Source organism: Ochlerotatus camptorhynchus, unplaced genomic scaffold, assembly GCF_037179485.1.
Source record: "Ochlerotatus camptorhynchus isolate MF236.1 unplaced genomic scaffold, CSIRO-AGI_Acam_v1.1 ptg000131l, whole genome shotgun sequence".
Classification (NCBI taxonomy): domain Eukaryota; kingdom Metazoa; phylum Arthropoda; class Insecta; order Diptera; family Culicidae; genus Ochlerotatus; species Ochlerotatus camptorhynchus.
In genome coordinates, this window is record NW_027040621.1 from 1,425,197 (window position 1) to 1,440,997 (window position 15,801).

At 37.8% G+C, this 15,801-nt stretch overlaps 1 protein-coding gene across 5 annotated transcripts in view; it reads right to left on the reverse strand.

Moving 5' to 3' along the window:
* babo (TGF-beta receptor type-1 babo) overlaps window positions 1-15,801 on the reverse strand; it is a 149,360-nt gene that overhangs the window by 50,288 nt on the left and 83,271 nt on the right. Inside the window, exon 4 of one of the 5 annotated variants that reach the window (XM_065220739.1) lies at window positions 12,591-12,736. The exons of 3 other annotated variants lie outside the window; for them this stretch is intronic. In XM_065220739.1, the coding sequence (XP_065076811.1) occupies window positions 12,591-12,736 (146 nt within the window). Of the gene's footprint in view, window positions 1-11,759; window positions 11,903-12,590; window positions 12,737-15,801 lie in introns of all 5 variants that reach the window. One more of the 5 variants, XM_065220740.1, reaches the window with a different exon arrangement.

Here is a 15,801-nt window from a genome sequence, read left to right on the forward strand (position 1 = left end):
CACTAGTTGACGTGGAAATTGGGCAAAAAGGATCTTTTCTGATGGCTGCACAAAGGCTATAGAACATTACTTCAAATGACCCATTACCCCGAACGTCATTACCCGAATTACATTTCCCAGAATGCCACCATCCAGAATTTCATTAATACGATCACATATATTATACGATTACAGAAACATAGATTCAATTCGAGATATCCAAATAAAATACTCAAAAATCATTTCTCTCTCTTGGAGTTGCCTGTTCTTTGACAGATACAATCGATCGAACAATCCAACACAACAACCGCGGCTATCGAAAGGCCTCCTTATGCCAAATAGATCTTCTAAATCCATCATGATTGCTGCTTTCAAACCCTCCCCCTAAGTACGCCGCTGCCACTCTGGATCGAGTCTATAAAGTGGGTGAACGGACAGCATTATCGCCCACCGACCCCACACAAGACCCATCACCATCCATCCAGCTACCGAGAACTCGTCACGTTCAGAGTGAGTTTCTCGTCTTGTCTTGGCGCGCTCTTTGTCTGCTCTGATGAGATGGCTTCCAAGGTATCATCTCGGGGAAAATAACAACAAAGAATTACCCTCCAGGGCGCCAGGAGGCCAGGCTGAATCGCATTCCGTTATAAAATGGAATTTCAAACAGCTGCTTTGCTTCAAACCACGGAAAATTGGTCGATATTGGTTGAGGACGCAGTTCTGAAAACCAACAAAGCTGGCAACACTGCCAATACAAAGAAATAAATGAAGAATGAGCTGCTGGCTGTTGCCGTTCCTGCCAGTGTCAGTCAGCCAAGAGGAAAATGTTAAATTGGATACACCTTGGCATTATCTCATTAAGCATTCTGACTGCCTCGGCTGGCGGATCGAGAACCCCCACGCCACCTCTGGAAGGACCGGACCTGTGCAGGTGGCAGAACACCTTTGCTAAGCTGTTAAGAAGCAAGATAGAGTGCGCTGAGAGGAAACAGCAAAAACAAAATTGACGTTCACGCGAGGGACGATTTGGGAATCTTTTCTTTGTTTGGGACAGAATCTGTAGGATGTACACAAGGACGACAAAGGCGAAGACGGAAATTGACGTTCTTTCCGAAGATGCGAAATTTGTTGAAAGCTTTGTGTGTGGGGAAAGCTTTGCGGCAGATTTTCTTCCGTATTTTTTGTTTTCGCAATTTTACAAGTGGTTTATTAGCTTTGCTAATTATTTGTCGCCTCGTAGCCATTTAGATTCATTAGAAATGTGATATTATTCAAAATTAATTGGACGCATTCCGGGAGGAGCAACAATTGACTGAAGTGGGATCAAACCAAATTTTGTTAAATCTTTTCGGCAGCGAACACATCAACAAGTCTATCAGAATGTTTTTACTGAAAATCGCCATTTCCGAAATGCTCACAGACGTACTCGGAGAAAGTTCAATTACCTCACCACCCACAGGGAATCAACCTTCTTATCTTCGTTCGATTAAGTCGATGAAAAATGTGATTCTTCCTTTGCCGGGTCCTTTTTTTTCTGTGGTTTGCATTTGGCTTTCTCCACCGTAGTGTAGTTGAACCCTCATTCAGTACTTTTCCCAGGTAAGATGAGGGAAAAAAAGCTATTGGTTGGGTTTTTCCAAATTCGAGGAATTCAAAATTGAAGCTCCACAAGAAACTTTATTCATTCGCAATTTCCTATAAAAATGCAAATCAGGAATTAGTATCTAAAATCTGAAATGCAAATTTTTGATGCGTCGCGTAGACTGTTTGCTTAAACTTTGATACTCCGGCAAACACTCCCAACACCTGTTTTAATCAGATCCCCTGTCAACACAAACTTCTTATTAAACTTAGAACGTTACGGAACTTCCGAAAATGGATGTCTATCTCAAAGACACACACACACACTTGTGGGATTGAAAAGCAAATCAGTTCAACGACAACAAACTAGACTAAGTAGAAGACACTCGAGGAGACACTACTCCCCCCTCCTCAACCAGATGGCGGTACAACAAGGTTCAACTGTTTGTTATTCCATGTATTAAAACAAATATTTGGCATGTTTTGTTGTTTGTCGGAGTATATAACCGAGCCATCAGCAGTCTTACGTCCTACGGCTCCGGCTGTCGATAACACCTCAGCAACACGGTTATAAAATAATAAACACACATGGTTAATACGAAAACGCTCGGTACAAGCTCGATGACAATGAAAATGGCAATCACCTACCGGTTGGATGTCGGAGTGAAACGGGTGGAGACGAGCCTCGCCTTGCTAATCACTTGAGTGAGCATTTTCAGCTTCTGCTTTCACCGGCCGCACGTTAAGAAGGAGGCCCCAGGTGGTTCAAGTGTCTTTGTTTGGAAGGAGCACATCATCGTGGGGATTTCCGCTAATTACCAAGGAAAATATTGAGTTATGACTGTTTGAAGAAGGTAGCTCAGACTTGTCTGTAGATCGAAAAGAACGAATTGAGCTTGATTGGAATGAAAACAACAAAACAGTCACCGGAGGCTTCAAAGGTCTCACCACAGAAAGGAATTTGCATTTGTGTTTCCACAGAAAGCGATCTTTGATGATGATGAAGGGGAATTAGGCCGAATGCCTATCGGCCGGATGGGTTGCAAGGCTTAGATATTAATAGTAATTCTCTTTGCATCATACGGGATCTGTATTGTTTGGTTTATTAAAAGAATTAGCAGCAAAAAAAGAGAGTAAAATTATGCTTATATTTAAAGATACCAACATTGCCCAATATCACCAACTTATGGTTCAAAGAAGAACAATTCTCAGGAATCAAATTCTTCAGTTAAGGTTCAATTTACTTTGATGCTTCTTGGAAAATTTCAAAGGCAGTTTTTTTCCGACGCATTATTTCAGATTACAAAAAGCTCGCACTATTCGATTCCTTTTGATATTTTACACAAAATGACGCGAGCTTTTTGCAATCTAAAATAATGCGTCGGAAAAAACTGCTTTTGAAATTTTCCAAAAAGCATCAAAGTAAATTGAACCTTAAAAGTGTTGCTATGCGAGATCCCGAAATGTTTTTCGAGCCTTAGTTAATTTCCTCTTTTCTACGCCCAAGGCCATCAAATTTATCTCTCAGAGTTTTGAAAAGTTTTCCATGAAGACTATTTTAGAATTGCGTTTGTTTTGAATACCTTTGCTATCACGTACGAGTGAAATGAACAAATGAGTTCATTATGCACCGACGAATAAGCGTTTGTTGAAGTTCATCAACGCTTGAGTTTCCAACCCAACATTGTCAAAATCGGAAGCGAAACTTAAAAGCAAAAAAAAAATCATTTTCATTTTATATTGAATGAACCAAAACAAATGTTGACTTCGAAAATCAGCGGCCTTGATCAAGATAATGTGGTTATGTCAAAATTCAAATTACTACAGGTAGTTGGTTTATATTTTCAGGCTGTCTTGATTTTTAGCTAATTTGAGTGTAGATCAAATGATTTGTATCAGCACTACTTGTAGAACCTCCTTCCCCTTTTAGAGCGAGACGAACTACACAACATTTTCGGAAGAAGATCTTATTTATTTTGCATTTTATTTCGAATCTTCAAGGGACGTTGGCGTCAATCAACTTCAAATTTAGGATGTTTTGCAGGCTTTAAAATATGTAGACGCCTCTAAAGGTCCTGGACCTGACGCAATTCCTCCAGTATTTATGAAATGCCTGGCAATGGAACTTACTGCTCCATTGTTTTGGCATCTTCAAAAAAAAATATGTCCCTGGAATCCGGAACCTCCCAAAAATTTAGAAAAGCTTATGCCTAGTTCTGACGTACGTAACTATTGTGGAATAGCCATCATTTCTTGCATTCCTAAACTTTTCGAGTCAATTGTCAACGAAACATTATTTCTTCAAATCAAAAATTGAATAACTAACATGCATGGCTTCTTCAAGAGTCGTTCTACCTCGACAAATTTACTTGAATGTATATACTATTCATTGAATGCAATAGATATTGGAAACCACGTAAAAGCCCTCTATAAAGACCATTTGACCATTTAACACTACGAATACGAAGCCTCCGGTAAATGTATATCGGGAAACTGGCAATGTATGAAAAATCATAGCTCAGCTATTTATTGGCGAATCTAAGGGCACCATTTAAAACTACATTATTTAAAGATTTATTCGGTATCAATAGATTTAAGCCATGATTTTTCAATAGATTTTTGAGCAATGATTTTTCAAACATTGTCAATTTTTCGTTACATATTTTACCGGAGACATCGTGTTCGGAATGTTAAATTGCATAAAATTGGAATTGAGTCACGACTCCTGAAATGACTTGAATCATATTTAACTAATTGCCAACAAATAATTAAATTCATCGGAAAGAAATCGAGCAAAATTCAATGTCAAAAAAAGCATATATCAATACAAGAGATCTAAACAGGAGAAACGCAGTATCAAAAGTTCTTCAAACCTTGCTGGAGTTTGGATCTTAAAATTCTATAAGCCATGCAACATTTTGTGGAATACAAAGATATGTTATCAAAATACTTATCATGCTTCAAATTTTCCTAGAGATATTTTAAAGGTTAATCGAAATCTTGTTCTATGCCCAGTTAGAATTTTTGAGCATTTTGTGCATACCGGAGATTCATAAAATAATTTAAAATGTTGAATTATGTTTAAAAATAATGATACAATTGGTTTGGTCTATTGGGTTTTCTACAATTTCTATAGTTCAGCTGTTTATTTTTTTATAGTAACATTAACACTCTTGGATCATTCGTGCCATATCCGGGTGAGATTTGAACTCAAAACTTTAGCGTGAGAAATATGGATTCAGATCTTTATGTTTTACAGACTAACCACAGGCTGTATGTTTTATGTAATGTTTTACAGATGTAATAATTTTTAGTTGATTGTGTCCGGTGTAGCTTCGTAACAAAATATGTCTGGCTCAGGCTTTATACTAGCACTACTTCACTCGGAAAATCGTAGTAAAAGAATTCAAACACTCTTCTTCCACTGACACCAAAATAAATTCTTAAAATTTACTCTGTAAGCTATAGTGGTTGGAAAAACTCGTCGTTTCCCCGTGCGCGAACAGATTGCGAGTGGAAAAAAGTATATAGTAGTTGTAATTTTGAGGATTTTTGATATTTTACTACAGTGAGAGACATAATATGAAAGTTGTAAACAGAAGGTTATAATGGTGTATGCGATATAACTTGATTGATTCCAAGTAACATTGCAAAACTTTATTTTATGCATCTTCAAGACCAAATTATGGCCTGCAATACTATGATAAAACCAAAATTGTTTTTAATGATGAGTATTTATGATCTCTCCCGGTGCGATTTACGTTTTCCCGCATTTTCCCGGTTTTTTCCCGGCAAATCCGAATTCCTGGTTTTCCCGGTTTGTTGGACATCCTGATTATATGGACCCTTGTCATTCAAAGCTGTATAAAATCACAGGTGATTGATAATTCAATACTTGCTCCAAGTTGAACCAGGTTAAACTCGTCAAGCCAATTGAATTCAACTGATTTGATCAATTACTCGCCTTGTCTAAGCCCAGCTTAACTCTTTATCATTCTTACATTTACTCAAAGGCGCAATGGGATTGATTTAAGAGCACTTAAGGGATTGATTTTTGTTGGACACAGCTGGATCGAGCAGACGCACCAATCTACTCGTATGTTAAAGTTTCATTTTCTTTTTTCGCATTTCAAGCTTATTGCATATCACATATTAGCTTATTGCGTACTCTCAACTTAGTGTTCTAAGATGCACTTCTACAGTTATTAATTTAGCGCTTTCGATGCCTGTATCATTTCTGCATTAGTATAATTGTGTGGTAAGTACAATCATACTCTATGCCCAGGGAAGTCGAGAAATTTTTCAACCCGAAAAATTCCTAGACCGGACCGGGAATCAAACCCAGCCACCTCCAGCAAGGTCTTGCTTTGTAGCTGCGCCTTTACCGACTGAGCTAAGGGAGGTTAAATTTTGTCAGACGCAATTAGGAGTAACATCTATTAAGAGACGCACATACCCATTAGCAGCTTAAATTTTGCAACAACTAACAGCATCTAGCGTCTACGGAAATGGATTTTTAACTCAGTTCAACTCAGGACTATGACAACACCCAGTGGGAGCTCAATTTATAATAGGCTCAAAATCATTGAAATACCCTTTTATTTGAGTTACTTTTGCTCAACTTACAAAAGTATTGAACAACCACAAGTTCGCCACTCTATTTAAAATTTGAAATGAAAAACCATCCTCAAACTACATCGAGTAGTTAAGTTGTTTGAAAGTAGCGAAGTCAGTCATACTTATTAATAAGTATCTGTTTCAAAGAAACATTTCCCTGAATTTGAATTAAATTCCCTGAGATTCCCAGATTTTTCAGGTAGTCGACACCCTGGAAAATATCTTTAAGGCCAACGCACATTAGATCCGGATTGGAAGCGTTGCGGCAAAATGACAGCTAAATCTATTGCCTAACTGTCAAATTAACGTCAACGCAACGCAAACGGATCTAATATGGGTGGACCTTTAGTGCTGAACATGGCGTAGTCAATCCAATATTTCTGGAGCTCATATCTGAGGATCTACATAACCTATACAATGTTTATGTTACCAATAGATATCGAGTCAGCTTCATAGGTTTATGATACATCATTTAGGAAGCAATACAATTTTTATGAGACATCCTCGATGCTCCGAACCGTCTTAAAGATAAGATCAAATGATTTACTTTATCAACCTGGATATGTATATTTTTTATTATTATTATCCTGGACATATATATCTATGTAAGGAAAAGAGAGACGGACAACAAGTGATCGCAACGAAGTGAAAGAGAGAGAGAGAAGCTACCATCAGTTTTCCGCGAGATCTCACAGCAACAGGTGGAACTCTAGTGTTGCTCCGTGTGAAGTGCACTAAATAACGGAAATCCCATGCAACCTTTAATTTTTTTTTTAATTTTTTATTTTTTATCCGTTAGTGATAAATTGCGACAAATCTGACAGTTAGACAAGTTCGTGAACCTCAGGTTGCAATCGATGTCCTAAACTATGAATTATCTAAATTACGAGGTCACAAGACATGCTCGCATACCCGAGGTCCGCAGTTGTCACAATGTTTACCATTTAAATCACAGAGAATGACACGCGATTTTAACCACTTTCAAATATTATAGAAACTTAATTTGTTCTTCATCATTGTCATAACAAAATCACAAGCATTCGAGAAAACAGATAACGCTAGAAAAAAAAAATGCTTCACTCTGACTTCATGCCTCAACATCACACCAGCCATCACAATCATCACAATCGACGCGCCGTACAGTAGCCGTAAGGTCACAACAATAAGGAATCTGCCGGGCACAATATTTTGCCCATAAATAAATATACACGTGACAATTTCCTTTCTGGGTCGGATGGTCGGTGGCCGTTTGGGTTGGGAAACTAATGATTTCGGGATGTGTACACAATGCTTGATCAAACATCGGCCCGCGGTGGCGGCAGCAAAGAAATGATGGCAAATGGCTTCTGGCTATTGTGTGTTATTGTTATAGCTGTTATTGCTACAGAAATCCCTTTATTTATGCGGTGGGCCGTACCGTCCACCCACAGCTATTTCTCTGCTGTTCTTCAACCAATTGATTGACTTAATCACATACAAAAAACCAGTGTAATTTGTTGAAAGAGAACCCAGAAACAGCTATGGGCGGACGGTACCATCCACCGCATAAATGGAGGGATTACTGTATTCGCTCTAGTGCGGAGAAGGCGTTGTTGCCATCGTCTGGAGCGAATAATGAGCATCGGGATTGACACGCCAGCGCGCCAAGAAGTGAAGCCATTATTGGGAATGAATGCTGAATTGGATTTCCAGCTGAGAAGATTGAATCAGGGAGTCAGAATGGTTATACACCGACAACAACGGGACAAATGGCGACAAAGCCATATTTTGGCTACCAATAGACGAGCTTTTTTATTGAAGAGTCAACGAGGGCTAAGCCGCACCATATTGTAGGAGAACGGTTGCTCCTTTCTCTAGTCATATATTACCAGCCATTTCCAGTAGGTTGGACTCAAGACAATCCTTGAATATAGCTCCCGAGTGGACTTTCTAAACGACAAGACACCGCCAGATTCACCCATCCAGGAGTTAATTAAATCAGCAAAAAGGTGTCAAATTACCTTTGCTTCGGAAGCCATCCTGCGAGAGCAGCTCGTTTGCCGGGCAGATATGGAGACATTAAATTATATCTTTGTGTTGGCCCGCACATAATACGATCTGTTTTGCCATTAGAGGAAGTTCCCAAATCTGCTCCTTCCTTGTCCCGGCCGGCACTTTCTCTCCCCCACTCCTCGCTGACAAGGTGGCCTTTGTTCTCTTATCGACGCGCAGATATCTAACCTGCTTCCCACCATCGACCACCTCCATTGCAGGTGGAGGTGGATTCCAGGACATCGAAGCTCTTTTCTCTGCCGAACAACAACCCCATTCACTCTCGATAATGGGCTTCTTGACAAGGTGATATGCCACAAGTTATGTAAACCACTCTCGACCTGCCTACGATGCCGAGATGGTTGGTTTAATGGAATTCGGGCTCCCGCCTCTTCGTTGCTTCTTCTTGCTCGGCGTTCAAGCCGAATTCGTGTGCCCTGTTTTTGTCAGGATAGACGTAAAGGAGGAATCCTTTCTGCAACACATAACCTTGCCTATGGTGGGAAGTCGTTTATTTGGATGTCTTATCCCGATGCCAACTTTGAAATGGGGGAAATTTTTGGTTGCTGATGGTTATATGGGTTCCTACTGAATCGGAATACAATTTTAGTGCACATAAGTGATGGAGTCGATATTTCTTAAGCTTACCCCATTTTAAAACCGGCCGTCATAAATCACTTATATGTCAACAGTGGATTTCAAATGTCAATTTCACTTGACGGTTGACGAAATTGTGGGCAATTTGAGAATTGGCATTTTTTTTTTCAATAAGATCACCGAAATCTTCTACCAGAGTAGAATTCTTAGTTAATTATTGGCTTTGGAACATGATGTATCCTCACTCAAAAAATGTGTGCTCAAGGTCTTCATTTACCCCCCTGACGATAGTAGATCATTACAACAGATAATTTTGCCAAAGCCGTCATTTACCCTACATAGTTGCAATATACAGCTGAAAAAGGCTAATACAGTAATGAACCGATTTTGTCAGCCCTTCTTCGCATCAGACTTTTATCTTTCAATAATTTCACATAACCGTAATTCCAAATCTTTCTCATTTATCTTAACGATGGATGATTAATATTTACTTTGGTGCAATAGACCCCTGAAAAAGTGTATGGGTTTCGTAGAACATTAGAAAAGATGTTCGAAAAGGGGGCTGACAAAATCGGGTCATTACTGTATAGGACTTGCAAACGTTGTACTAGCCGTATATCACTGTGCTGACCAGCAAATGTCGATTAGTAATTTTACGGGTCCGAGATTTGTGCTCTAGAAAACTTGAAGTAATAGGCATCATGACGACCATCGATAATAAAGACTAATCTGACGGCTGATGGACGGGAATCACCTTCATCAAAAAATCGGAACATTTCAAAATATTCATGGAATTTCGTAAAAATTTTATTGATTCTCACAAGAATTCGTTGAAGCTTCCTTCCATAATTCTTCATCAAATGCCCATGCAACTTACCTCAGAAATGTCTTGAAAGCTTGTTTCACAGAATACTTCCGAAAATTTACTTTGAATTCTTCTCAGAATTCACTAGAAATTATTCTAGGAATTGTTATGAAATTATCTTCGGAATTCTCATGGAACTATTGTACCCTCGAAATGCTATTCCTTTCTTATTCTTCTCGGAATTCGTTTTGAACTCTCATTAGAATTCTCCTAGAATTATCCTCAGAATTTTCTTGGAAAATGCACCACAATTATGTTGGAACTATCCTCAAAAATCAATACCCTTGGAGTTCTTTTGGGGATGTCAATGGAATACTCACTTCGTGCCGTTCTTATCAGAACTTATTTGGAATATTCATTTTTTGAGTCGGGAATCCTACTCACAATGTTCATTAAATTCTCCTTTGAATTACCAACAGAACTCTCCTTAAAATTCAACTAAAGTTTGTTTCACAATTACCTTGAAGTTCTAGTCAAAACTTCCTTAGATTTTTCCCCAAAAAAAAACGTTGTTTTTTTTATTATTATTCAAAATTACAGAATCCAATCCAATCCAAAGGTCTTCGAAATTTTCAAAGGTCATAATCATATTTTTTCAGAAGAGAAAACAAAGGAAAATTCTCTTAAAGATCAATAGTTATTATAGGGCTTCTGAACTTTATATAGGCAACCAATTTCAATTAAGTCAACTGTGGGAGCCTATAGGCTTAAATCCAGTATACTTCGAATGTTTTTTTAAAATGATATTATGAGTCTATTTTAGAAACTTTATGCATCAATTCCAAAACCGTTATTCTAGAAAACCTTATTTATTGACTCAATAGGTCTAAAGAACGTTGTGTCATAAGACACTTATTATATGGCTCAGGAATTATTCCTTTAAACTTGCCTCCAAACGGTATCTGAATATGCTAAATCTAATGAAATCGTAGTTGTTAATTGAGAGCTGTCAATGTCTGGACCATTTTTAGTATTATTGTGGCAAGTAGAATCATATTGATTTAGAACCGCAATATATTCTATCAACCCGAAAAATTCCTATACAAGACCGGGAATCGAACCCAGCCGCCTCTAGCATGATCCTGCTTTATAGCTCCGCTTTTACCGACAGAACTAAGGGAGGTCCCAAATATTAATACATATAATCAACAATTCCGTCCATCACAATAATTCACGATTCAATAATTGAGTTTTTGTTTGGCTTTATTGAAGAGATTTTCAGCCCTAGACTGGTTTGTCTCAAAGGATAAACTGAGTTTGAAAACTTTTCAACGAACAAAACAACGATTGCAAATCCAAAAATTAAACCATTAGAACTTCATAAACCATAAGGAGCGTTATCAGCGGATATTTCCGGTTCTACCAGTTACTACAGTTTTCTCTATAACCTGCAACATAATTTCGGATTTCAATCAGGTAAAATAATTTCGGATACTTTTGAGAGCTGAAAAAATAATTAAATAATTTATTTGTCATCATGTTAAATGTCAAGCTATTTACACTAATTGTACACCTTAACCTCGAAATAGGGAATGACCCATTACCGAACCTACTAGATAAAAATTATTCACAATAACAAGTTCGGAACTAAGATAAGTTGATGACAGATATTATTTTCATCCGCATTCTATGAGTGATAACTAAATTAAAAAAAAAAACCACGAGGATTTTTTGCAGCAACTAAATTGCAAATATATAAAGCTAGCAACCAGCTACGAGACATTAAGAACTGAAGTTTAACTACTATTTATACAGCTTGCAGATGCACGCAAGTTAGTTACAGAGCGATGCCATTTAGTCAACGTCTAATTTCCAATCGGAAACAGTCAAGAAAGAGAGTGGTAATTGCTAGCATTCCAAAAGCCTAAGTGAAATTACTGGAAAAATAGCGACCATAACCTGGCTTTTTTTAACTACAATCGAGCAATTAAAGTGAAACCATATACTATGAAACAAAAGAGGAGGATTTGCTTGGGCAACCGAAAACCAATTTTGAACATTCTAATAGGAATTTCAAAAAAAAATTAGAGGAGGATTAAGTGTGAAGGTTACAGTAGAGGGCTATAATTTGTTTTAATCGATTCGGTACCTGGATTGGGCAGTTGTAATAGTTTGTTATGGTTGCAGAAGTCAGTGGCGCAGCACTCGATCGTGAACGAATTACGCTTTTCCTTGGAGGTGAGACAACTCAACGGAAGCCGATCGGCCAGCTCGTACTTTTTCGGCTGGCAGCTGATCATTTTGTTTTTTTTTTTTTTTTTTTTTTAATATTTGGAGCCGAATTGCAAATCACCGATTGCACGCGTATGAGTGTGTTTTTGGGGTTACGGTTGGGTTCGTGTAAGTATTGGACGCGTGAGCATGAGGAAAGAGAAAAAGAGAAAAAGGGAGAAATGAGAAATTTTGTTCGCTCAGTTATTGGTTTCTATTTCTTATTTCGGCGTGAGGATTTTACTACAGATTCTGTAAGGAAATGGACCAATTTTCGAAACCAACGACGACGGAGACGATTCGAAACACCGAATGGCAGATGGTTCTGTGGCCGTTCGAGGGTTAACTTCCTGGGAAAAAGGGTAAACACACATTTCGGTTTAATTTTTGCCGTAACTTACACGGAAAACTCTGTCTACAAAGAGGCTGATTTGAGTTAGAACAAAGCATAAAATAACAAAATTTTCATCATTCGGTTAACAAAAATAACAAAATTAAAACGAAGGAAAGTTATTAGTAAGCACTTGATTCTGGTGGTGGCGGAATCGGCAAAAGTGCATAACCGAAAAAAAAAATGAAAAAAATAACATAATTGAATATTAGCAATGCAATCGAAAACTTTGTTTAAAAAAAACTAAAACGATAAAAATGGAACGGAAAATATAGGAAAAGGTAGAAATGATAACGAAAAATAAAAACAAAATCGCACCTTGCTCTAGCGGTAGCTGCGGCTTGAGATAACGGTTACAGAGATCGGGACCGAAGCAGCAATAGTGGTCGCTGTGCAGTTCGGCGCTCTTATTGCGGCACCAGTTCCAAGTGAACGGACCAAGATAGTCCTTCCGATGCAGACACCTTGATGTTTAAGACGAGATAAAGTCAATGTAATTCAACAACAATCAAAACATTCGAAATGGTCAAGTAAGTCCCGTCTAGGCTCGTCAACATCCAACATTTCCACAAATCGACGATTTAATTACCTCCAAGGCCGAATGGCAGACCGAGCGAAACCAAAACAAACATACAAATCACCTACACCCTAATTAACTCGATGGCCCGGAGGAGACTTCCCACGAAGTTAAGCGACGAACTTGTCAATCATAACTGCTGCAGCAAAATAAGTACCAGATAGAATGGGGAGAAACAGCCAATTCCGATAAATGGATAATAGCAATGTTTTGCTACATACGCGGCGCGGTGCCACAATTTGCGATCTTTTCTCTCCCCACCATTCTCCGGACGGGCCTTCGACGTTATTATGTTATTATCAAGTAGCAAATTGAACTTCCATCCACAAACAACCAAACGACAACAACATCGAAAAGTCGTTTCTTATGTCATCCTCGTTTCCCTGGCCGGGATTTTCCTCGCGAGCTCAATTTCCGTTCGTCGGTTGGTGGTTTTCGGGAAAGATATTTTTCGCCGGAAAATTACGCCAATAAATATAAAGCACACGAGGGCCTGGGAGTATGTTTTCAACACATGGGTACCTTCGACAGGGCTCGTTGCGACGATCGACTGAGAACGGATTGGTTGCAGGGTGGTATGCAGTAGTTTGGTCGAATCGGGGATCTGAGAGATTATCAAACGATATTTTTTTTTAAATCTTGATGGATCATCGGAATTATAATTCCAAGAAGTTAGTATTAACACTTATGAACACAATTCAGAGATTTAAAAAACTTTTCGCACTAATTCGGTATACTTTTTGATAAATTTATAGAGCATCTTGAATAATTCGTCTTACAGTTTATGGAATAATTATTAATGATCTAACGTTTTCTAATACCCCAATAGGAGTCGTTAAAATTATCTGAAGAATATCAGGAACTTTAGAACAAAATGATCATTCAATGTTTTATGTTATTATTTATTTATTTTTTATAATTACTTTAATATTCTTGGGTCATTTGTGACTTCTCCAGGGATGAGCTTTAAACTCGTGACTTTGGCGCGAGGGGTATAAATGTTAACCACTACACCGCGCCCGTCATGAATGTATTATAATTGTTACCAACTGATTAGAAGAATTTTTAAATAATCTAACTGTATTTCTTTAATAAGTTTGAGATTCTTGAATATCCATGATTTCCACAAGAATTTCTCAAACTTATTCAGCAGTTCCAGTACTCAGTAGCAGTCCTAGAATTCCACCCACAGCCCCTGGAAGTTCCTGGAGAAATTTCCCAAATTCCGACAATTGTGAGCTTCGTGGCTCTCCGGTTAGCGGCGTCACCAGTCGTTTCGGTGTTTTGTGCGTGTGTAAATGGGGTAAGGCTATGATCGAACAAATTCAAAAAATCAAACCTCAACACATTCGCTTGTTTTTCGTAGACAAAAATCAACAAGCAAAAAACTACGATTGATATTGATATTGCAAGCTGTTGTGCCGCAGCTGGGGGAATATTAAGCTAACAAACTTATCAACTGCAAATCTCACCAAACTGTGGTGAGATTGAGTTTCATGATTTTTGCTTTACACCCGAACGCAACAGAACAGTCACTTCGTGTCTGCCATCGGCGAAGAAAAAAAAAAAGATAGCATTATCATACCTTCTCTTTCTAAGAAAATGAGGTGCAACGTAATCAGTTATACGTCGATTCAACTCTCAGTTTCAACTTAACACGTTGTGAATAAAATGAATGTCAAGCATGATATTTGGCTACCGTTCAAATGGTTGTTTTTTTGTTGTCCAGTGTAAAGTGTTTTAATGTGATTTAATACCGTTATATTCGTTGAAAATATAATCCTATAATTAGTCCAAGTCACAATCTTACAATTGTTTCAAAGCCCAATATTTCTGTTAGTATTGAAACATGAAACTTCTCATGATCCAGAATCTTGAAAATTACTTCATAACCAGGTTTTAGATCTAAGATCTCAATTTTCATAACTTCAGGAATGTCCCCAATCTTAAAGATTTTTATTTCAGGATTTTTATTTCAGAATTTTTAAATCTTTTCTTAGCATGATGTATAGAATTTTTCTTTAAATCCGAAATCTTCATTTTCAAAATCCTGAATCTTGAAGATTTGTCAATGTCTGAATCATCTTAAAAATTTCCATAGAACTCCTAAACGGACTTCATAGAAATTAGCACAAAAAATTCCTTAGAATCTTCTTAGAATCTTCTTTGGGACAGTCTCGGGACTTTATCTGGAATTGCATTATGATTTTCACCTTGCGGAATTCTCTTCAAAAAGAACTATTGGAACTTGTTTCTGTATTTCTCATTAAGTTCTAAAAGTTCTCACAGAATTACCTTGGAATGATCTTCATAATTCTTCTGAAAATTCTCTTGGAGCTCTGTTGGAATTCTCCTCACGATTCTTCTGAAAATTCTCATGGAATTCTACTCAGTATTCTATAACCCTTTGTCTGTACCCATGGGGTAAATTTTACCCCAAATTCAAACTGCCGTATCTCATCGATGTTTCAATGGATTTTTTTTTAAATTACAGAGGTTTTGTAAAGTAAATTTAGTGTACTTTAAATTAAAATTATTCAAACAAAATTTGGGATCTTGTATTCATGAACATATTTGCTGAAGGAAGTAATATCCTAATGGTGAGCATATAAACAATCCTGACATCGAAATATCTCATTTTATTACATTTTTGCAATGACCGCTCCCCACGCGAAATCTAACTCCAAATTTTTGGATGGTTTTAACTTGCACTAAATTTATTTTGCAAAGCCTTCGAAATTTCAAAAATCCTTTGAACCATTGCTGAGTTACGGCAACTTCAATTTGGGGTCAGCCAACGTAAGTTTTTTGGCGCAAATACGAGGTTAAATATTCCCCCAAGACTCCTCCAGAGAACTACCTTGGAAGCAGTCCTTGGAATTTACTTTAAATTCTCCCCAAAATTTCCTTCGAAGTCACTTCTCTTTGAATTCTTCACAGAATTCACATGAA